Source organism: Podarcis pityusensis (genome assembly GCF_964106645.2).
Source record: "Podarcis pityusensis genome assembly, chromosome: 12".
In the NCBI taxonomy this organism is placed as follows: Eukaryota; Metazoa; Chordata; class Lepidosauria; order Squamata; family Lacertidae; genus Podarcis; species Podarcis pityusensis.
Genome location: NC_138037.1, coordinates 37,509,928 through 37,533,760, shown reverse-complemented (window position 1 = coordinate 37,533,760; position 23,833 = coordinate 37,509,928). Strand labels below are relative to the sequence as shown.

Genomic DNA, 23,833 nt, shown 5'->3' with positions numbered 1-23,833 from the left:
AGATTTGAATTTGAATTTTGGTAAATAGATGTACAATGCATTATTGGCAATGAAAAACTTAAGTAATGCACATTACTAATGTCATCATGCATGATAGCATCCCAACTGAAGCTAGCAAGGTTCTAAAGAATTAACTTAAAAGCAGAACGGGGTGGAAGATTCACAGACCACATAGGACCAATGCATGTATTATGGCTGACACGTAGGTCATCATCCAGAATAGCAAACATAACAAAAAGTGCTGTGGCATCTACAAAACTTTACACATTTTATTACAGAATAAGTTTTCATGGACCAAAGCCTACTGAATAATGTGTGATCAGGTTGTATCTGATGGAATGGGTGCTAGCCCATGGAAGTTTGTGCAAGACCTTTGTATCATAATTTTGGTATTTTGTGAGTTTGGGGATGGGTCAATGTAAGGTTTGGCTATTAAAAGGTACATGGGGTCTACAGGGCATTTATTATTATTATTATTATTATTATTATTATTATTATATTATTATTATTATTATTATTATTATTATTATTATTATTATTATTTTGATACTGCTATCCAACCCAATCTGGCCATATCAAATTGCAGATCAATATAGCTAAATAGCAATAAGTTATTACCTCTCTATTATTTAAAAACAACAACAGAAACAACAGAAACAAATGAATATATATATTGTTTCCCCACAAAAGTGGAAGGCCCCTTTTTGTGAAACATGGTAACTAAGGTTATTAGTTTACTCTTGTGCCTTTCCTGGTGTGTGTCTGTGTTTTTGTTCTTTAATAAAAAATTATGCACACGCAGATACAGAAATACCTGCTTGCTTGCTCAGAACGGAAAAGGGAAGTGGAGGGCGAGGAAGAAGTGATTGAGGGGGAGAAGTAAAAAACACAACCCAGATACATTTAATCAAGCTTTGCCCAAAGGTGTGAATTGCAAGCAGCAGAATAGCAATGAATATACATGACTGAAAAAACAAGAGATGTATGAAAGCTACTGTGGCAATTGTGGAGACAAAATATCAGAGCCGAATCGGCCTTTCTGAAATAAAGTCCCTGTGAGGAAGTCTTTCAAGTGCTAAAAGACTTTTTGTTGCTTTTGCTGTGACAGACTAACACAGCTACCCCTCAGGAAATTGTTATATGCAAATCAGACGATTTTCTCCATGCCACTGCAAACAGACCCAGAAAGATCATCTCTAGTGGTGTAGAGAAGCTTGTTCCACCCACATGATGAGTCATCGCACATGAATAGCTCATCATATGAAGACTGAGGCCTGTAAACCGAAAATACAGCTCACCTCTCACCCCACAAACCAAATGTTAACTTCAATCTTCCTCAGCTTTAGATTGCAGACCGTCCAAGTGTCCCTATTTTCCAGCGGCAGTCCTGGGATTTACAGAAACTGTCCCGGTTTCTTGTTTGACCCCGGAATGTCCCGCTTTTCCTTAGGATGTCCCAATTTTCATCGGAGAAATGTTGGAAGGTATGCTAGGACATCCTTATTTTAATAAAAGAAATGTTGAAGGGGGTGGAGTTATGCGACCCCCCAAGCCAAAGAGATAAGTAACTATACAACCTTTAGAAGACATTAAAGGCAGCCCTGTATAGGGAAGTTTAATGTTTGATGTTTTGTTGTGTTTTTATATATGTTGGAAGCTACCAGTCAAATGGGCGGGTTATAAATAGTAAAATGTTGTTGTTGTTGAATAGGACATCCCTATTTTCATCAGAGAAATGTTGGAAGGTATGAGATTGCCTGGGTCATACACACACCACTACAAAAACTACCTAATAGCATCCGTGTAGAATGACCTCAAATGGCCATGTGGCAGCCATAATGTTTTCACCAACAGTTAATAATCTAAGCTCATTGCCTTCAGCACCAATGCTAGTTTAAAAGATTGATGAGTGGCCACCTGCAGGGTGTATTAACTCACAATTTTGTGTATTGGGGCACTTTGAAGAATGTTCTGGAAGAGATGGCACCATCTTGTATCTAGAAGAATAACAAGATTCTATCTGGCCATTTCCTCTCATGACTTCTGTGCACCCTACAGCCAATTGTTAATCACATATATACATATGTATATGTATATATATATATATATATATATATATAAAATATTGATAGCTAATTGTTTTTTAATGATTGCTTTCCCCAGCTATGTTTCTATTTGTTTCCATTTTAGCTGTAAGCCACCTTGAGTCCCTGTCAGGGAAAAAGGCAGGGTATAAATATAATAATAATAATAATAATAATAATAATAATAATAGTTGTTGCTGTTGTTGTTGTGGGATAGAACAAATTTTGGGGTAACTCAAGAAAACATGGTATATACTGTACTTCTTATTTAAAAGTGATGAGACCTTGCAAGTGAGCACACATAATTGTAGTGGCCATTGAAAGGTGCATGTAAATAGTAGATGATTTTTGGCTCCAGTGAAAGGACTTTCATCTTGGTTTGGAAGATACTGCATTCTCTTGGAAGGATCATTTCTATACCTGGAAGATTTGCTTGAATTCTACTTTGTCGGGATAAAGTAGCCTTGGTGGGCTGGCGCACCAGCTGCAGCTTCTCCTGGGCAGAGACATCCACAAGGGCAGGGAAAACTGGTCACAGTTATCCATGCCCTCGCCACCTCCCAAATGGATTACTGTAAAGTAGAGCTGCCTTTTGACATTTGAGTTGGCACAGAATACAGCTGCCATGATTTTGAGTGGCAAAGCCTATTCAAACAATAGTGTTGAAAGCACTCAGCTGACCTCCTGTCCAATTCCGAGTCTCAGCATACTAGCAACTGACTATTCCTAAGTGCTTTGAGACCATGGACCCAAAGCAGTGCCTTAGCCCATACCATCCTTCCCCTTTCTCTGATCATCTGATCATCTTTAATGTGTAATATTTTATTATGTTTTTGTATATGCTGGAAGCCACCCAAAGTGGCTGGGGCAAACCAATCAGATGGGCACAGTAAAATAATAATAATAATAATAATAATAATAATAATAATGGGCTGGAGCCTGTCTGTCTTCTCCTTATTGGTGTGAAGCAGGTGCTTGACAGCTACAGAGAGCTTTTTCAGCCCTAGGGAGGTTAACCTCACTGCTTTTATTTAGATGCCAGAGAAAGAAACTTTACATTCTCTCAGGTTTATACATTTCAGTTATTTAAAATCTTGCTGATGGACTTTGTTCTAGCTGCTAATTTATCTGATTACAGTATGTGGGTTTATTGCTTTTAGATGTTCATTGTGCAAAGTGCTCTGGAGCCAAGTTTGGTGGAGGGCAGTATTAATTTTTTAAAAATAAATAAAGCAGCAATGGCAGTAGTCACAGTCATCATTTGGGATCAGTTCAGGGCTATTATTCAGGGCTGTCCTAATGGTGCTGCTACTAACTTTGTCAATACAGTGGTACCTCGGTTTAAGTACTTAATTCGTTCCAGAGGTCCTTACTTAACCTGAAACTGTTCTTAACCTGAAGCACCACTTTAGCTAATGGGGCCTCCTGCTGCCACCGCGCCACCAGAGCACGATTTCTATTCTCATCCTGAAGCAAAGTTCTTAACCTGAAGCACTATTTCTGGGTTAGTGGAGTCTGTAACCTGAAGTGTATGTAACCTGAAGCATATGTAACCCGAGGTACCACTGTAATGCATGTACATGTTTACTCTGAAGTAAACCTCAATGAGTTCAATGGGACTTACTCCCAGTAACTGATTTTATTCATCATTAAAATTTATTTCCAAACGATGTAACATTTTAAAACATTTTAAGAGATTGACAAAACCATACACTTCATAAAATTATACAACAGAGCTAAAAACGGAAATCCAGTGATACAGGTTGAAGTCTTGGGGATGAGGGAAAATCTGTGCAAAAAGATGCATCCTTAAAAGACACCTGAATAAAAGAATTGATGATGATGCATATAGGGGCAATTGCAGAAAATGTGTTTTGGATTGCAGCCTAACAAGTCATATATTGTGCCTCGGGGGGGTCAATTCAACTGTACCACAAACTTCATGATATTGGAGAATTTTTCAAGTTACATGTGTAACATCACTTAAGATGATGAGATAATAAGGGAGATTATGTATAAAATTATGTATGGTGTAGGAAAAGTGGGTAGGGAGCCCGTCTCTCATGATAAGACAAGAACTCAATGACATCCAATAAAACTAAATGTGGGAACATTCAGAGCAGACAAAACAAAGTACTTCTTCACACAGTTTCATTTTCACAGAATTATAGAGTTGGGAGGAACTCTAAGGATCATCTAGTCCAACCCCCTGCAATGCAGGAATATGCAGCTGTCCCACATGGGGATTGAACCTGTAATCTTGGTGGTATCACTTCCACACTCTAACCAACTGAGCTATCCAGGCAGTCCCATTCCAGAATGATCATTTTACGATTTATACCCCACACATCTTACTGGGTTGCCTCAGCCACTCTGGGAAGCTTCCAACACATATAAAAACATAATCAAACATTACACTTTTTAAAAAAACTAAAAAAGCCAAAACTTCCCCATACAGATGAGCCTTCAAATGGCTCAGGGGTTGGGTAATTTCATACCCTCCAACATTTCTCCAATGAAAATAGGGACATCCTAAGGAAAAGTGAGAAGAGAAGACTCCCTGGAAAAGACCCTGATGTTGGGAAAGATGGAGGGCACAAGGAGAAGGGGACGACAGAGGACGAGATGGTTGGACAGTGTTCTCGAAGCTACAAACATGAGTCTGACCAAACTGTGGGAGGCAGGGGAAGACAGGAGTGCCTGGTGTGCTCTGGTCCATGGGGTCACGAAGAGTCGGACACGACTAAACGACTAAACAACAACAAGGAAAAGTGGGACATTCCGGGATCAAATCTTGGGCGTCCCAGGAAAATAGGGACACTTGGAGAATCTGCAAGATGCAGTGGTGGCCACTAACCTGAATGGCTTTAAAGGGGACTTAGAGGAATTCATACAGGATTTATCTGTATCAGTGGTTACTAGCCACAAAGGTGGTGTTCTGCCTCCACCGTCACAGGCAGTATGCCGATGACTACAAGTTGCTGGAAAGCACAAGTTGCACTTAGGCCTCACTTACAGGCTTCTCACAGGGATCTGGTTGGCCACTATCAGAAGAGGATACAGGACTAGATAGGAATTGGGCCTGGATCCAGCAAGGCTCTTGTTTATGTTCTTAATTGTAATACATACCACCATCATCTCATATAGACCATGTTGCATGTCATTGGTCTGCAAGCTCAAAGTTCCAAAGCAAAGCAGGAAGTACTCCTGTAGATGTTCTATTGCATCTACGACCTGGGCTAAACAGACAATAGTGGCAACTTTACACTGAATGATGGGATATGGAAGTATCCCTGGGTGCATTTGCATCTCCAGTTACAAAGGCCCAGGTAGCCTTAAGAATTTAGAAGGCTTCCCACTGGATAAGGTGCTGCAAATACACAGAGCTTGTGCAAGCGTTCAGTGCCAGGTTGCAAACTGTGGCTGCCAGATAATGGGTTGTAACAGGTGCAGTAGATAATATCTGGAAGCTCCCCAGAGCCGTATCACTTGTTATATACAGTGGTACCTCGAGTTAAGTACTTAATTCGTTCTGGAAGTCTGTTCTTAATCTGAAACTGTTCTTAACCTGAAGCACCACTTTAGCTAATGGGGCCTCCCGCTGCTGCTGCGCTGCCGGAGCACAATTTCTGTTATTATCCTGAAGCAAAGTTCTTAACCCAACGTACTATTTCTGGGTTAGCGGAGTCTGTAACCTGAAGCATATGTAACCCGAGGTACCACTGTACTTTGCAAGACAAAATAACACTATGAAAGAAAGTCACTTGGAATATTGCACTATAACAGCGACTCAGGATAATTCAGCTGAAGCAGTGCAAGACACAACACAAGACAAAGATGTAGCAGTGACATGGCTAAACTTATTCTGATACAGTGTTATGAGGTGGGGGGGTTGGGGGGGAGGTAGGTATGTTGTATGCTTGAGGCCCCCTTCCAATTCCTGGATCTAGAACATATTCAATTGCTGGAGTAGCCAAGCCAGCCTGGTAATGGCCCACTAAGTTTGGGTCAATAAAGAAACAAAGGGTTCTGTGCCAGATGGCAAATGGGTCGGCTTCCTGCCTCAATTGTCTGTTAGTTAGAAAGACAAAAGGTAGGAGTGGAGAGCTGAGTTACATGACCCTGAAGCTAGAAGCAAAGCAGCAAGCTAGAAAGAGTGCCATCCCTGGAATCCAAGGCTGTGCCTATGGGAGAAGTAAGGCCCTATTGTGGGGTTAATGCTGCGAACCCCTCCATTGTAGGCTCGGGTTGTATATATGTGTAAATCAACCATTTATCAACCACAGTCTCTGCTGTGCCTCATTCCAAAGGAATGCTGGGTAAATGCCTGGAACCCCTGGATTCTCTCACTACTCAGAGATTGAGGTGGCATGCAACAATACCAACAGGGCCAAGAGATCTTGCTTGTACCAATGCATATACTGGGTGTCTGTATGGCTCACAGAATGTTGATTATCTGCTTATCCAAGGGCAAAACTGGGTTGTAAGGCACAAACCAGAGCAGTAATGTCTAGATGATTATACCATAGTAGGACATCTGGAATAGGGGATAAATGAGGAATAGCGGAAACCGTATTATCCAACAAATGTGCTGTGGGGCAGTGACTTGACCTAGGGAGACCTAGGTTCAAATTGCCACTTGGCCACGAAGTTTAGCCTTGGGCCAGTCACTGTCATTTGCCATACCTCCCTCACTGGACTACTGAGGAGACAAAAGGGTCCAGTGAGGACTGTTTGAAGACAGGTGGATGTAAAGTAAATGTAACATGGAGCTATGATTCAAGCAGGCCTCCTAGCCCAGAAGCCCTTTTCCTTGGTTAGAGCATGGTGCTGAGAATGCCATGGTTGAAGGTTCGATCCCCATACGGGACAGCTGCATATTCCTGCATTGCAGGGGGTTGGACTAGATGATCCTCAGGGTCCCTTCCAACTCTACAGTTCTATGATTCTATGAAGGGCCTGATGATGATGATGATGATGATGATGAAAGTCCTGCTTGTGGGCTTCCCAGAGATATATGCCTTGCCACAAGGAGCTACAGGATGCTGGTCTAGATGGGCCTCTGATCTAATCCAGCATGACTCTTTGCTACATCTTTCTGTTCCCTTACATAGGAGCCAACTCTGATGGGCTGAGGTCCCTTCATGCTCCCCCATAAAATAGTTGAGGGGGCCACCCCCACAAAGTCAATGCCATAGAAGAATCAGATCCTCCAAAGTCGAGATGGGAGAAGACTACCATTCAAATGGTGTGCATACGCCACACCATGTGATCTGATTATGCGGGGGACAGGGCTTACCTGCCTGCCCCCCAAAATATTTTATTCAAGTTGGCACCGCTGTTCCCTTATGCTCATACACGTACACACATACACATCGCAAGTTGCATATATTCCATTATTTATATTTTTAAAAATGCCGGTTGCCCAGGCCTAGGAGAAGAGGCACCAGCAATAAGCTGTAAACCAGGCTTGGCTCCAACTCGATCGAGGTTCAGATTTTTCAGAGGGCAGCTTCGAGGTTTCTCCCACCCCCTCGAAACACCCCCCCCCCCAATGCCGCCGTATCTGTGCTGCGTTCAGAAGTTGCCGTAGTAGATCCTCCGAAGTTGAGAGGGGAGAAGACACACCCCCAACTGTTGTGCAGCGCCCCCCCCCTCGCCGCCGCCGCTCCGGTTCCCCAGGCAGAGCCGAGGAGTCGTGTGGGTTGCCCGCCTCCGCCGAGCGTGGCCTGGGTCTCTGGCTCCCGCTGCGGAGTCAGGCGGCGACGGCAGGGGTTGCCCAGCTGTTCCAGTGCGGCAATGGTCCCTCCTCCCAGCTGCGCCTGCCTCATCTCCCCCCACCCAGCAGCCCGTCCCTCCCCTCCGCCGCTCCCGACGCTGCAGCCGCTGCCGCCACCTCCTCCTCGTCCCAACCCCCAGCCTCCCTCTCTCCCTCCCTCTCTCTCTCTCTCTCTCTCTCCCCATCTCCTCTCCTCTCTGTCCGGTTTCTCCCTTTCCCGCCGGCGGCGGCCCTGGCAGAGTAGGCACCGCAGGGCGGAGAGGGGCGAAAACCTCCATGTAACACCATGACAGGCATCGCCGCCGCCTCCTTCTTCTCCAATACCTGCCGCTTCGGGGGCTGCGGGCTGCCCTTCCCAACCCTGGCCGAGCTCATCGAGCACATCGAGGACAACCATATCGGTGGGTGAGCGAGAGGGTCGGGCTCCCCCCCCCCCAACTACCCACCCCGGCAGGCGCGTGGGCGTGGGGCGTGGGGCGGGGGGCGGCGGCGGCGGCGGCGGGCAGAGACCCCCAACCACGCTAGAACGGCGGGTGGGCGGGAGCGGCTCGGAGTGCCGAGCGGGGAAGGAGGGAGGGGCGTGGGGGGTGGGGGGTGAAGCGTCTGGGGGACTGGCGGGCGAGGCTGCCGCCGGGGATGAATGGGAGGGCAGGGGCGGCGGGTGAGGGGCGGCAGCAGGCACGAGGGTGGGTGTGTTGTGCGGGGAGGGGCGGCGGCGGCGGCTGCTTGGCGAGTTGGGTGCCTGAGGTACTCGGCCGCCGGGTGGCTGGCGTGGCGCGTGCAGCCCCGGGGCTGTTGCAAAGGCGCCGGAGTTTGCCTTGGCAGCCGCGGCGCGCCGAGAGACCCGGAGGGAGGAGGAGGAGGAGGAGGACGAGTCCAGCACGCCGCCTGCTGCTTCCGCCCCGGCTCTGGCTGTCAGGGCTGTGTGGGGAGGGAGGGAGGGAGAAGCCGCCGCCGCCGCCGCCGCCGCCGGCGGCGAGGCGGCCATTCCGCTTCCTCCTCCTCCCGCTGCAGCGGCGGCGGCTGCGTCCTGTCAGCGCTGTTGCTAGGTGTGGAGGCGAGGAGGAGGAGGATGGCGCGCGCGCGCGGGCTGCTCGCTCGCTGGCTTTCTCGCCCTGCCTCTCTGGCGGGCCAACCCCGGGCCGGCCTCGCTCACTGCACCCGAGGCGCCTCGCGGCGGAGGCGGCGCGTCACGCAGGCAGGCAGGCAGGCCGGAGGGACGGGCCCCGGCAGCGGGGAAGGGTTGCTGGTGAAGGAGGTCAAGTGGCTGCCGCAGGGGAAGGGACGAGGTCTCCGCCGGGGGACTTGCCGGCTGGCGTGGTTGCGTCAAGGGGGCGCCGGGCGGGGAGGAGCCCCCGTCGCCCGGGCGGAGCCTCGCCTCTTTTCCCCGGCTGCTTCCACTGGGAGCCGAGCTGGGCCTCTCCGCCAAGGACCTCTCCTGGAGATCGCGCGTGGCGATCAGCCTTGGGATCCGGGGCCGCCGTCACCTGTAGGATTTCGCTTCCCCTCCCTGCCTGGAGTGTCGAACAAGTGCTTTCAACAAGTCCCGCGGCAGCCGGGTCTCCCTGTGCCAAGGCTGGCTTCAGAAGGAATCAGGGAAGGACGGGACGCTGACTAGGAGGATGATAGGAGAACAAAATGCTCTTACCTTGCAAAGGGCGTTTGGGGTCTGGGCTTGCTTTCTTTCCGTTTGGTTTTGGTTTTCCAGGCCACGTTTCACACACAGCTTAAACATGATCAGTAGGAAATCTCAGAGTGTCAGAGAGCAATCAGATGAGAGCCAAGGAGTAAATGGCAGCAGCAGGTGAATGAAACAAGAATGTGGAAGTATGATTTTCTTGCAAGAAGGCATAAGAGCCCAAACTCCTAGGGGCAGAAGTCCCTTTGGCCCCACCAATAAAATATTTGAGGGAGTTGCCTCCCCCCAGTTGATGGGCATTGCCATTCAAATGGTGTCCATGTGCCGCATCATGTGGTTGATTATGTGGGGTGGAGCTCACCTGGTCCCCCCAATATTTCTTTCAAGTTGGCACCCCTGCAAGAAGGTTGCAGAAATGTAAGCGAAAGACTCGGGTGCTCAGGCTATCGTGACTATTGCCTATAGCTAATTTGCCTGCACTGGGTGATAGTAGTTGACAGTTCATTTGAGGTGGGGTAAAAACAGACTGATCAGGATACTGCCTTTGTCCTGAAGATGCATTAATCCAGACTGAGTATGCAAACCAATTTAATTTAAAAAAAATAAAAAGTGACACAAGTGCGATGATAAAGTGTTGGTAGTAAGAGAGCTGGAACTGTGAGCCTAAAAGCCCTTGCCTTTCTCTCTGTGCATATTTTGATTGTCTGGACTGTGGTGGTTGAGTAAAAATGTAACTAAGTGGCACATCATGCTGTTCTGTAATGCGAGAGATGAACACGCTGTTCTGTTTTATGACTCTTGGAAAGCCCTAACTTGGAGTGGGGCAGGGGGAGGATGAAGTGAAAAGTCTTTAGGAAGCCATTCATTCTTGATTTTTAAAAGTACATGCCCGCTTTTAAAAAAAACCCTTTCTAAATGTGTCACTGGCATAAGCCCGCTGGAAAGGGAAGGATGCAAGCCAGGAGAGGCATTGCTCTAAGCCAGAATGCAATCATGGAGAAGCACTATTGATTTCAGAAGATTTTCCTCTATAAGCAGTTGGGAATAGCATAAGTTTAAGGCCTACAGCAATGTGTAACATTCCCAACACAGCTATAGTAGTTATTACAGTATATGTTACATTTTGTTTCAGAGTTGGTGGTATTCACATGATATCAGGAACCAGCACCATTTGACACTTGTTAAGGCCTATGACCTGGCAGGGGGGCTGCTAGACACTGGTACCAGCCTACATCTCCTCCTGAAATTTCTACTGCTGCTTTTTGCCACCTCCACTGGTTTTCTTTCACTCCCTCACCCTTTTACAGTCCAGTGCATAAATGTTACACCTTTAATGCAGTGATTTGGTGCGCATTCCCGGGGCAGCATAGGAGTTGCCAATAATCTAATGTGTTATATTGATGTATTGGTATTGTGAATCTGTCTGGCTGTCTATGATCCATTGTAAGGCTATATGTTTTACTATACAATAAAATTTGACTCAAAAATGGCCAGCAAGTTGAATCAGTGCCATTCATGTGATACCCAGTGAATACTCATGCTTCCTGTATTATCAACAGAATACATTTGGGTAGGCTTATAATTATTTTCAGGCCATAGGCCCTTAAGAGAAAATCTGATTGCTTTGCTGTAGCAAAGTGAGAACTTCTTCAAAGAAAGGATGTGTCCCTCCCACAAGTCAATGACCCTGAGTTGGAGAATTCATAATTCATCTAGCAATGAATTGTTGAGTTAGGAATGCAAGCATCCATCGGTTAGGGTTGTCCTTGCCAGAATATATGTTTGCTTCCCCTACCAGATTAGCAGCAAGGAGAAGCTAACTTTATTCTGACTTCAACCTCTTGCATCTCCTGCATTGCTACCATGTTTTACTTTTGAGAAATCATCTTATGCATTACAGCAGACATAGGCACACTCGGCCCTCCAGATGTTTTGGGACTACAGCTCCCATCTTCCCTAGCTAACTGGACCAGTGGTCAGGGATGATGGGAGTTGTAGTCCCAAAACATCTGGAGGGCTGAGTTTGCCTCCAATTCAGTTTGATGGTTCTGTTTTAAATTCCTTCTCATTAAACATGACCACTCTATCATGGCATCCTCTCATCATGGTAGAATTCATCCACTGCTCATAATTACAACCTTAGGCTGCAGTAAAAGTAGATTTAAGCTTCTCTCAGGATTAAGTCAAAGGTTATCTTTCATGATCAATCTTCTTGTGAAAACTATGGCTTCTTGTGAAAACTATGGCTTTGCTCAGTGTAACTTGGCATCATAATGTTTGGGGAGCAAACATCTGATTGCAGCATCAGGTTCTCCTCAACATATTGTAAGCTTAGATCTGGTGCATCCTTGCCTATCAGACATGAGACTGAGAGAGAGTTCATATTAAGGCTTAACTAATGTGATGCTGTCACATCTTTTTTTATGAATCACTTCCTATGAGGCACCTGAAAGGGATTTACATGCAGGGCATCACAACTATGACACAGAGAATTGAGCAGAACAGAAGTTGGGTGTGTGTGCCAAATTTTGGCCTTACACAGGTTGCCCACTGATAATTTGAAAGACCAAAGTCTGCCCCTGCTGCCTGTCAATGGGCAGGGAGTTCCAGGGTATAGGAGTGGCCACATTAAAAAATTGGCTCATTAAAAACGTGGAACAAACATTATGTGGCACTTGTAAAAGTGCAGAATTCAGCGGCCAGGTTGCTCACTGGAGCAAGATGGTTTGAGCATATTACACCGATCCTGGTCTGACTGCACTGGCTACCAGTTAGTTTCCGGGCCCAATTCAAAGTGCTTGTTTTGACCCATAAAGCCTTAAACGGCTCAGGATCGCAGTACGTCGAAGACCGCCTCTTTCCATATAAACCTACCCAGACTCTGAGATCATCTTCAGAGGCTCTTCTTCATGTGCTGCCTCCTCATGAGGTCTGAAGGATGGCAACACGAGAAAGGGCCTTCTCTGCAGTGGCTCCCCATCTGTGGAATGCTCTTCCCAGAGATGTTCACCTGGTGCCTTCATTATGCACCTTTAGGTACCAAGCAAAAACATTCCTTTTTAAACAGGCCTTTGGTTGATTTGATTGACATCCTATTCCCTTTTAAAATGTTGTTCCTTTGGGGGGCAGGTGTTACTGGGTTGCTGTTTTTATTTTGATTATATATATATTGTGGTTTTATACGTTGATCTTGTTTTGTGAACCTCCCTGAGACCTCCAGGTATAGGGCGGTTTGTTTGTTTGTTTGTTTAATAAATGCCAATTTCATGGATCACTGTTGTTGAGTGAGCATATATGGGGTTAGTAAACTGGTCCCATGCTGTTAAGGGCTTTCCATAACAATGATAACAGCTTGAATTTGGCCTGACTATCACATTCTTGATGGATAAAAGTCCAAGGAGATGTTTTCAACTATGGGAAACCACCAGATCTTAACAACAACAACAACAACAATTTATTACTTATACCCTGCCCATCTTGCTGGGCGCTGGGTTTTCCGAGCCACTCTGGGTGGCTCCCAGCAGAATATGAAAAACATGATAAAATATAAAACATTAAAAACTTCCCTAAACAAGGCTGCCTTCAGATGTTTTCTAAAAGTCAGGTAGTTGTTTATTTCCTTGACATCTGATGGGAGGGCGTTCCACAGGGCGGGTGCCACTACCAAGAAGGCCCTCTGCCTGGTTCCCTGTAACCTCACTTCTCACAGGGAGGGAACCACCAGAAGGCCCTCAGCACTGGACCTCAAGTGTCCAGGCTGAATGATGGGGGTGGAGATGCTCCTTCAGGTGTACTGGGCCGAGGCCTTTTAGGGCTTTAAAAGCCAGCACCAACACTTTGAATTGTGGTCAGAAATGTACTGGGAGCCAATGTAGGTCTTTCAGGACCAGCATTATATGGTCTCGGCGGCCACTCTGAGTCACCAGTCTTGCTGCCGCATTCTGGATTAGTTGTAGTTTCCGGGTCACCTTCAACAGCAGCCCCACATAGAGCGCGTTGCAGTAGTCCAAGCATAACTGAACAGAGGATTTTGAGGAGTGATACTTTAGCTGGTGTGCAGGTGCAGAAGTTACCTAGAAGTAGAGAAGGCAGGCTAGAAGTGGGCAAATATTAAGTTTATTATGCATATAATTATAAATGAGCAGATGCTTTGGTTCTTGAAAGATTCTTGTCCTGTTTGTACAGGACTCAAAATCGCAAAAGTCCTTGTATTTCTAAAGTGCTCTCTAGAACCATTAAAAAAAATGGGGATGTTTTCTCTGGGTGAAATGGAATGCATAAAGGAAAAAGAGAGAGAGAACCAATTTCTCTGTTTTTCATCAAAATCACATAGAAAAGTTAATGTCTTCAAAAACCGGTGCAATGTATTACAGTGGAAGAAGGATCACCACAGAAGGGAGAACTACAATACACATGGGAAGCCACATCAGGGCTTGTGTCAATTTGTCCCATATTGGCAGCGTGATGCCTAAAAGCATCTTAAGTGATTTCAACCATTTGCTTCTTCAATTATTCATTTGCCAACTAATCAGAAAAAAAATGTAGTGCCTTTAAAGCTCTGGAGAGATTTGATGCCTACTAAGGAAATCTACAACAGAGTATAGACTACTGAAAGCAACTAAGGTCTCCCAATACAACCCAAGTCCATAAAGCCCTGGTACCGTGTTGACCTGTATTCATTGTAAGATGCAGGTAGGGGGAAGGAACAGGGCTGAAAATAAATGGCGTACTTTAAATCCAGGATTTTATTAGATTAGGTATAAGCCAGTTATGACCCTATGTTCAGGGCGAGTTGGCTGAATTGCATTATGCCATTATAATGATAAATTGTGGGTGGAGGAGGATTCTGCTTTGTATAGATAGAAAATGGTTCAACAAACTGAAGCTTGTCGTCGTAAGAGGGCTAGTCTTGAGGATGGTCCATGCCAAATTTGCGGTAGAAAGGATAAGAAACGGCTTGTTTTGAATGCTTGGTGAGAAATGCTGGCATGACGGCAGGTACTGTATATTTTTATTCCATAGGTTTTGCTGGGGTGGTTTTCCTGGGATGATTTCTCCATTTGTCCAACATTTTTGGGGAAACGGTTTGTTATGTTAAGTCAAGGAAATCATTCTAGCACATGGGTAGGCAAACTAAGGCCCGGGGGCCGGATCCGGCCCAATTGCTTTCTAAATCCGGCCCACAGACAGTCCGGGAATCAGTGTGTTTTTACATGAGTAGAATGTGCTCTTTTATTTAAAATGCATCTCTGGGTTATTTGTGGGGCATAGGAATTCATTCATTCCCCCTCCCCAATATAGTCTGGCCCCCCACATGGTTTGAGGGACAGTGGACCAGCCCCCTGCTCAAAAAGTTTGCTGACCCCTGATCTAGCAAGTGCTTTTGTTGATTTTATTTAAAATGTACTTTTGTGGCCTGTGTTAGACATAAGGGTGCTTCTGCACATGCTCAGTGCACATGAGAGGTTAAGTTGTGGGCAGGTTTGGACAGAATGTTGGGTGAAGTGAGAGTGATAAAAGAGAGAGATGAATGTGTACATACGTATTTATTAATTATAGGGTCACAGCTGCAGTCCCGTTGTTAGAAGTGAGTCAGCTGAATCACATTCCACAAGTCTAATGAGAAATCGGATGGGCAGTAAGTCCTACACCTTATAGCAGGGGTCCTCAACCTTTCTGAGCCAGTGGGCACTTTTGGGATTTTGAGGAACTGCTGACATGGGGTGTGTGTGTGTGTGTGTGTGTGTGTGTGAAGCATAATAGAAAATGGTCACCACTTCTAAAAAGACGCACGACCGCCACATTGTGCAGATGTGTGTCACACTCCCCAATCAGCCCCTTCATCAACGCAGAGGAATGGCACCTCCTCCTGCCACTGCCATGTTTGTTAACAGAGATGAGCTCATTGCACCTCTGTATTCAGAATGGAAGGTGGGTATCTGCTCCTTGCATCTAATGAAACATGGCCATGCTTAAGGGGACATGCTCAGTGTTGGACAGTCTGAGACAGTGGAAACTGAGCAAGAAGAGGAAACAGTCCCTTGAGCATTTTGGATTTATTTACTTTCACTTTTCATGAGCTAAATAAGAGGTACTGGCAAGTGAACTAGTGCTTGTGGGCACCATGTTGGCGAACCCTGGCTTGAAGTATGGAGATGACTCATTGTGTTATTTTGAGGCAACGTTCACCCTTATATATTATTTTCACTGATTTAATTTCACATTCCACTCAAGACACTTCTTAACCCATAGTGGACACACACACACACACACACACACACACACACTCAATCCATAATAGTACTCTTTTAATCATGTTGTGTTGTAACTTAACCTGAAAATATTTGTGAGAGTGGTTCTGTTGTTTCTTTTTTGAAACTGCGTGAATAATACAAATATTGTTTGACGATCTAAGCAATTAATCAGTCTTAACAAGAAGCTAGTTCAGGCGCAGAAAATCATATAGATGAATGATTCTTTTGGTATATAAAGCCCTTAGCAGGTTGGGACCAGTTTTCTAGAAATATTGCCTTACGTATATTTGCCCACTGAGATCAGCAGAACCAGAACATCTACATGTGGCACGTGATGGTTGTTCTGCACTTGTAAGAAATCAGTCTTTTTTTGCATGGTAACACCTACACATAGAGAAATCTCTATGTGGGACAAGAAGCTACAGTTAGAACTGGATATGGAACAACTGATTGGTTCAAAATTGGGAAAGGAGTACGACAAGGCTGTATATTGTCTCCCTGCTTATTTAACTTATATGCAGAATTCATCATGCGAAAGGCTGGGCTGGATGAATCCCTAGCCGGAATTAAGATTGCCGGAAGAAATATCAACAATCTCAGATATGCAGATGACACAACTTTGATGGCAGAAAGTGAGGAGGAATTAAAGAACCTTTTAATGAGGGTGAAAGAGGAGAGTGCAAAATATGGTCTGAAGCTCAACATCAAAAAAATGAAGATCATGGCCACTGGGCCCATCACCTCCTGGCAACTGGAAGGGGAAGAAATGGAGGCAGTGAGAGATTTTACTTTCTTGAGCTCCATGATCACTGCAGATGGTGACAGCAGTCACGAAATTAAAAGACGCCTGCTCCTTGGGAGAAAGGAGATGGCAAACCTGGACAGCATCTTAAAAAGCAGAGACATCACCTTGCCAACAAAGGTCCGTATAGTTAAAGCCATGGTTTTCCCAGTAGTGATGTATAGAAGTGAGAGCTGGACCATTAAGAAGGCTGATCGCTGAAGAATTGATGCTTTTGAATTATGGTGCTGGAGGAGACTCTTGAGAGTCCCATGGACTGCAAGAAGATCAAACGTATCCATTCTTAATGAAATCAGCCCTGAGTGCTCACTGGACGGACAGATCGTGAAGCTGAGGCTCCAATACTTTGGCCACTTCATGAGAAGAGAAGACTCCCTGGAAAAGACCCTGATGTTGGGAAAGATTGAGGGCACAAGGAGAAGGGGACGGCAGAGGATGAGATGGTTGGACAGTGTTCTTGAAGCTACAAACATGAGTCTGACCAAACTGCGGGAGGCAGTGGAAGACAGGAGTGCCTGGTGTGCTCTGGTCCATGGGGTCACAAAGAGTCGGACACGACTAAACGACTAAACAACAACAACAGGTACACCTACACAGTGGAACTCCCTGCCCATTGACATTGAGCTGTATTGCTTTTTGGTTGTTTTATGTAAAACACTTGGATTTCTTTTTTACAATTAAGTGGTATGCAAATTCTGTTAAACAAATAATCACTTGTCCTATTGGCATATTAATGTTGGCTCAATTCCTATCGATACCAATAGCAGATCCGTTGCAGTCATTGTGCACAGAGATAAATCGTTCTAGATGGTTTTCTTTGGAAGAGTTCCAAGCAGAATGAACATCTTTTTTTCATAATGACAGGGGTCCCATTTGCAGTCAGGAGATAACTATGTACAGTACAAACAGAACTTAAGGAAAATAGTTTGAGATATAGTCTTTCTCTCTTAATGATTTCTGCAGGGTAAGTACACCTTTCTCTTCCCACTCCCAAGTTTTTTTGTCTTTTCATTCTTGATCCACTTTTAAAAGAAATGAATTTGATTGCCTTTGTCCTTTTATAATGCTTGCAATAGTGGTCCCTTTGCTATTTTAGCTCAAGCAAAATGTCGCTTTGCAAAATTTTCGAATAAATACAGTTGTTGGCTCTTTCTAATAAATAGAATCATTGCTATTTTGATTACACACAGTAGAGGGCAGTGGTATGCATGATCCACATACTCCATGTATATACTCTGATCCACATACTCTGATGCATTGATACTGTGTGCTAAATTTGCAGGAGCAGGTTTCCAGTCTTTGCTAACTTAATCCTTCTGAATCTTGATCAGACCAAAACAACCACCACCAATTCCTGGAACTTGTCTCTCATCTCCATTAACATCTCTGACCTTTTGCCAACAGCTCTTTTCTGTTCTCTATTGTCAGAATGTGTTGTGCTTTCCGATGAAACACGGCAATCCTTTTTTCTTCTCACAATTGCCATACTAGAAATATTATTTCAGCTTTAGATAGACCTTGAGCCGTAAGCATTCTGTTTTGCAAAGGAGGTTACTTCAGCTTCAGCCCGATAAATATTTGCATGGGAGAAAGCCGTCTTGAAAACGATGGCACATGCTTCTTAATAGAAATATGTAGGATTACACTGTTAAAAGTCCATACAGCTGTCATTACAGCTATGTTATAATTAGTTTTAGTTTACCTTTTCAAGAGCCTGCGGGCAGAAAATGTGTTTGTTTAACTTAAGTTGTTTTGTAGCTCCACTTCTTCTGTGCCTGCCAGACTTTCAGGGCAGTTAATTCTGCAAGTAGCACAATAATATAAAGGTGTATTTTAAAAACATAATGTCTTTGTTCTCTTTTTCCCTTTCCCACATTCCCACATCTCCTCCCACCACAAATAACAAGAATACTTGTTATTTCCCTCTGCACAGAATACTTTGGAAAGCTACTGCAATTTTGCACAAGACCTTTCCAAGGGCTCACAGGTAGATGTTCCTGCTATCTTGCTTTCCGTTCCACATATTTATTTGGTCTCGTTTCTCTACCCCTGGCTTTCCCAGTAGGTATGAGGCCACTGCTTGCAATTCATACTAGAGCATTGTTAGGGTGGTGCTGTGGTCTAAACCACTGAGCCTCTTGGACTTGCTGATCAGAAGGTTGGTGGTTTGAATCCCCGCAATGGGGTGAGCTCCCGTTGCTCTGTCCCAGCTCCTGCCAACCTAGCAGTTCGAAAGCACACCAGTGTGAGTAGATAAATAGGTACCGCTGCAGCGGGAAGGTCAACAGAGTTTCCGTGCACTCTGGTTTCCGTCATGGTGTCCCGTTGCGCCAGAAGTGGTTTAGTCTTGCTGGCCACGTGACCCAGAAAGCTGTCTGTGGACAAACGCCGGCTCTCTTGGCCTGAAAGCGGAGGTGAGCACTGCACCCCATAGTCAAATTCAACTGGACTTAACCATCCAGGGGTCCTTTACCTTTTACCTTTACTAGAGCATGCATGTAGCTGGGGGTGCAGGGGAGACAGATCCCCCCCATCAAGTAAAAAAATAAAAAATACTTACCATATTTTTTGCTCCATAAGACTCACTTTTTCTCTCCTAAAAAGTAAGGGGAAATGTGTGTGCATCTTACGGAGCAAATGCAGGCTTCGCAGCTATCCCAGAAGCCAGAACAGCAAGAGGGATTGCTGCTTTCACTATGCAGTGATCCCTCTTGCTGTTCTGGCTTCTGAGATTCAGAATATTTTTTTTCTTGTTTTCCTCCTCCAAAAACTAGGTGCGTCTTGTGGTCTGGTGCATCTTATAGAGTGAAAAATACGGTAACTAACTAACCAATTGCATCACAGATAACTTGATTCTGCCCCACCAATAAAACCTGCCCCTCCCCAAATAAATCCTTGCTTTGCCTTGATGTATCTCCATTGATTCTAGCTTCTTCTTTTTCTTTAGTCCTTGCAATGTTGGGATGAGGTTATTAGGATTTCTCAAAAGTTTATGGAATTGTACATGTACACGTGCCTGAATATTTTAGACTTTGTGTGCTTGCTTCTCCCAACCTAGAATTCTCATTGCAGAGTTGGAGAGGGCCTTGTGACCCATCTGGTCCTACAACATCCCCAACAGATGGTCATCAAATCTTTGCTTAAAGGCATCCAGGAAGGGAGAGCTCACCTTCCCTTGCATAAATGGCTCCATTCAGTGTTTTTTTCTAGAAAAATAGGTGTCGGTAATCACCATGAAGTTGTTAGAGTAAGTGCCACGCTTTTTAACAACAACAAAAAGAGGTGCCTGTTAAGTTGTGGGTGAACATATCAGACGACACAGCAATTCTTCAAACAGCTCTTGTTTATTCACAGGCCAGAACAGAACTGAACTGAAGGGCTCAGTCAGCCTGCTTATATAGAGCTCCAGTACAACGTAACTGTAACAATTTTCTAAAACTATCCAATCACTGAACGTCACTTTCGATCCCTTATTTGCATAACTATCTACAGTATCCCCCTGCTGGCCCAGGGTGAGAACTTCAGTACATAACAGTGCCGGTACTATGTACCCCCTGGAAAAAAAGCACTGGTTCCAGCGTTGAATCACTTTTACTGCTAATAAGCTTCTCCTTGTGCTCAACGAAAGGCAAAACTCATGTAAATTAAGCCCATTAGATCTAGTCCTGCCCTTTTGTGCATCAAAAAGCAAGTCTTTTCCTTCTGTGTGATAGCTCTTCCAGTGCTTGAAGAGTAGCATTATGCCCTCCCAGCTCCTCACTCTTCTCTTCTCCAGGCTAAGCAAACCCAGGTCCTTCAAACTTTTCTGATAGGACTTGTTTTCCTTACCCCTGACCACCTTCCATTTTGCTTCCCTGAACCTATTGCCATTTGATTTGTTTTTCGTAGAATCATAGAATTGTAGAGTTGCATCACTAGATTTTTACAGTACTTACGTGTGGTACCTGGAACTGCTCCAGAAGCGGCCCGACTAGTGTTAGAGATTTGCTGATTTAATCTCAGGGCTTTGTGGCTGCTCTATCCGTCTACGCAACACTTCATCCATCCTCCGTCTGCTGCACATAATAATACTGTTTCCTCACAACTTCCGCATTTCTACCCTGATGTTATTGGGCCTGCACAAATCAGGGGTCGTAACCTCACTCTTCCCTTTAAGTGAATCCAGTGTTAGCCCACACATTTTGGAAGACCCTAAGTCCCAATACCAAGATGTGTTTCATAAATATTAGTTTATCCTTCTCCTTCCACACTGCTTGGTTTGCTCCCTGCATTTGGCTCTTATCAGCCTCTATGAGACTCCCAGATACACTTGTTTTTCACTCCAGGTCTAGCCAAAATTCTTTTCAATTGCTATTAAGAAGCAAAATAAAAATAATAAAATGTCCAGTAGCTCCTTAGAGACCAGCTAAGTTTGTTCTGGTTATAAGCTTTCGTGCGCATGCACACTTCTTCAGATACACTGAAACAGAAGTCACCAGACCCTTATATATAGTGGGAGGCAAGGTGCTTTTTCCTGTAGGACTAATTGAAGTCGTCAACAGGTTTACCATACCCATTGAGTCAATCACCCGTCTCCTACTACCTTTCTGAGAAAAACCCCACCCCATCCTCCCACTATATATAAGGGTCTGGTGCTTCTGTTTCAGTGTACTGTATCTGAAGAAGGGTGCATGCACACGAAAGCTTATTCCCAGAACAAATTTAGCTGGTCTCTAAGGTGCTACTGGACAATTTATTTATTTATTTATTTCGACTGCGTCAGACCAACACGGCTGCCTACCTGTATTAGGAAGCAGTTTTTCAGACTAGTCCCCCCGACCCTGCCTGCTTTGCATCTGTGTCTTGTAATGTTGTATAATGGGACGCGGGTGGCACTGTGGTCTAAACCACTGAGCCGCTTGGGCTTGCCGATCAGAAGGTCAGCGGTTCAAATCCTTGTGGCGAAGTGAGCTCCCATTGCTCTGTCCCAGCTTCTGTCAACCTAGCAGTTCGAAAGCATGCCAGTGCAAGTAGATAAATAGGTATAGGAAGGTAAGCGGCGTTTCTGTGTGCTCTGGTTTCTGTCATGGTGTCCTGTTGTGCCAGAAGTGGTTTAATCATGCTGGCCACATGACCTGGAAAGTTGTCTGTGGACAAACGTTGGCTCCCTCAGCCTGAAAGCGAGATGAGTGCCACAACCGCATAGTCGCCTTTAACCATCCAGGGGTCCTTTACCTTTTTACCATTATAATGTCTGTCCTCTTCCTATAACCCTTTGCTGTTACAAAATGTGACTTCAGAGATTCAGATATATTCTTAACTCAGAGGCCTTTTGCCATAATGATGCAGGCGTGCCAATTTTTGCACATTCTTGACTATCTAAATGACATTTCCTCTGAATATCAGCTCAGAAGTCATAATATTTCCTTTTGCTGTAGAAATGTGGGCTTCCCACACTCTCTGTTTAGCCATTGTAGATGTGGTAAGAGAGGCATAGGAGCAGGAAACCACATCTGAATTGCTACATTTGGCAGGTCTCTGTGGGGCACTCTGTTGCCAGAAACATCATTGCTTCTTCCTCCTATCACTGTAATAGGTTAGAGGGATTTAAAAACAGGATTAAACTTTCTCTAGCAAGAGTTTGAATAAGTATGTTAAAATCAATGTTGAGGGTTTCCCCCCTCTCCTCTAATCTTGGGGAATTTCCATAGATTTCCTTACTAAACTGAGAAACAACCTTGTTTCATTGTTGTTGAATAATCTGTCGCTTTTAGGATTTATTGCTAATTGTTCAGATTTTAGTGGAATCACTTGTCTACTTTTTAACTGGACCAGCCTGCCAGATACTTCCTTTAATGGTTAGTTAGCTTCGCCGTCTTAGTTCCTGTTTATATTTGAATTACCGTATGTTCTAAACGTGAGTGCCATATTCTGTGAGAATGACCATTATTCTCTCCATCCATATTTTGATCTAGAGATTAATCTGAGGGCACTCAGTTCAGTGTGGTGTAGTGGTTAAGAGCAGTAGACTCGTAATCTGGGGAACCGGGTTCGCGTCTCCGCTCCTCCACATGCAGCTGCTGGGTGACCTTGGGCTAGTCACACTTCTTTGAAGTCTCTCAGCCCCACTCACCTCACAGAGTGTTTGTCGTTGGGGAGGAAGGGAAAGGAGAACGTTAGCCGCTTTGAGACTCCTTCAGCTAGTGATAAAGCGGGATATCAAATCCAAACTCCTCCTCTTCTTCTTCTTCTCCTTTCTCAGTGAGGCTAAGCAGGGCTCAGCTGGATGGCAGACCTTCTAGGAGTCCCATTTAAGCCTTTCTTGGCTTTCTGAAAAAAGAGGCTAATACAACTGAAATATATATGTGAGTGCTTGAAATAATAGCTGTTTTGGAGCTCTTCTTACAGAATGCTGAAACAGCAGCTTAAAACAGACAGCCACATGAGGAGCCATAATAATTTCAGCCCTGGATAACTGAACCTTCATTGACTGATACACAATTTATTTCATTGCTGAATTGTGTGCTTTAAGTATATGGTGAAAACTCTCAGTGTAAGATTGCAAACTCAGCATGTTAAGGAGCAATTCTGATTATGTAAACATGTAATAAAAGATATAGTAAATATAATAACATGCAATGCACGCACATGCAAATCTGTTTGAACAGCGTCATTCAGTTACTGACACTGTAATTCACCACAGGTGAAACCTAAGGGTTCCTTGAGCTTGTTGACTTCTTTCAATCTGTTTCACTTCCCCTTTGAAAACTGCCTAGTATCATATGCCTACCGCTTAAACAATAAGCAGAATGTTTTAAAAATAAAAACAGGACAGGTTTAAAATAGACTCATCTTTACAACCAGTATTTGGGGGGGGGGGGAGTCTGATGCCCGAAATTGAACATTAAGCATGTTTAATGTATTATTTTTTCTTACAGTATAAATATCTCAAAAAGCTTTTCCAATAACCCAAAGCAGCTTAATATAAGAAGTTACTTTATACCGTCAGACCATTGGCTCTAGCTCACTAAAGTCTACACTAACAGCAGAGCTTGTGCAGAGTTTCAGAGAGAAATCTTTCCCGGCCATACCTGAGATGTTGTGGTTTGAACTTTTCCACTGACCTATGGCTTCCCCCGCTCCATTTATTTTGATTAAATGGGGGAACCTTATTTAAGAATTTATATTAGCACTGAGCTGAATGTTCTCATATTGGAACGTATGACTCACATTTTGGGTGGGTGGGTGAAATGGAGGACAACCCCCAGGAAATTTTGGAAGGAGTAAGTCAATGTA

At 44.6% G+C, this 23,833-nt stretch overlaps 1 protein-coding gene across 1 annotated transcript in view; it reads left to right on the top strand.

Annotated features, from left to right (window-relative positions):
- The first annotated feature begins 7,945 nt into the window (after positions 1–7,945).
- The window catches only part of JAZF1 (JAZF zinc finger 1), a 131,529-nt gene continuing 115,641 nt past the window's right edge, over positions 7,946–23,833 (top strand). Inside the window, exon 1 of the mRNA XM_080975083.1 lies at positions 7,946–8,264. Within this exon, the coding sequence (XP_080831209.1) occupies positions 8,150–8,264 (115 nt within the window). The 5' untranslated portion in view covers positions 7,946–8,149. The remainder of the gene's footprint in view (positions 8,265–23,833) is intronic.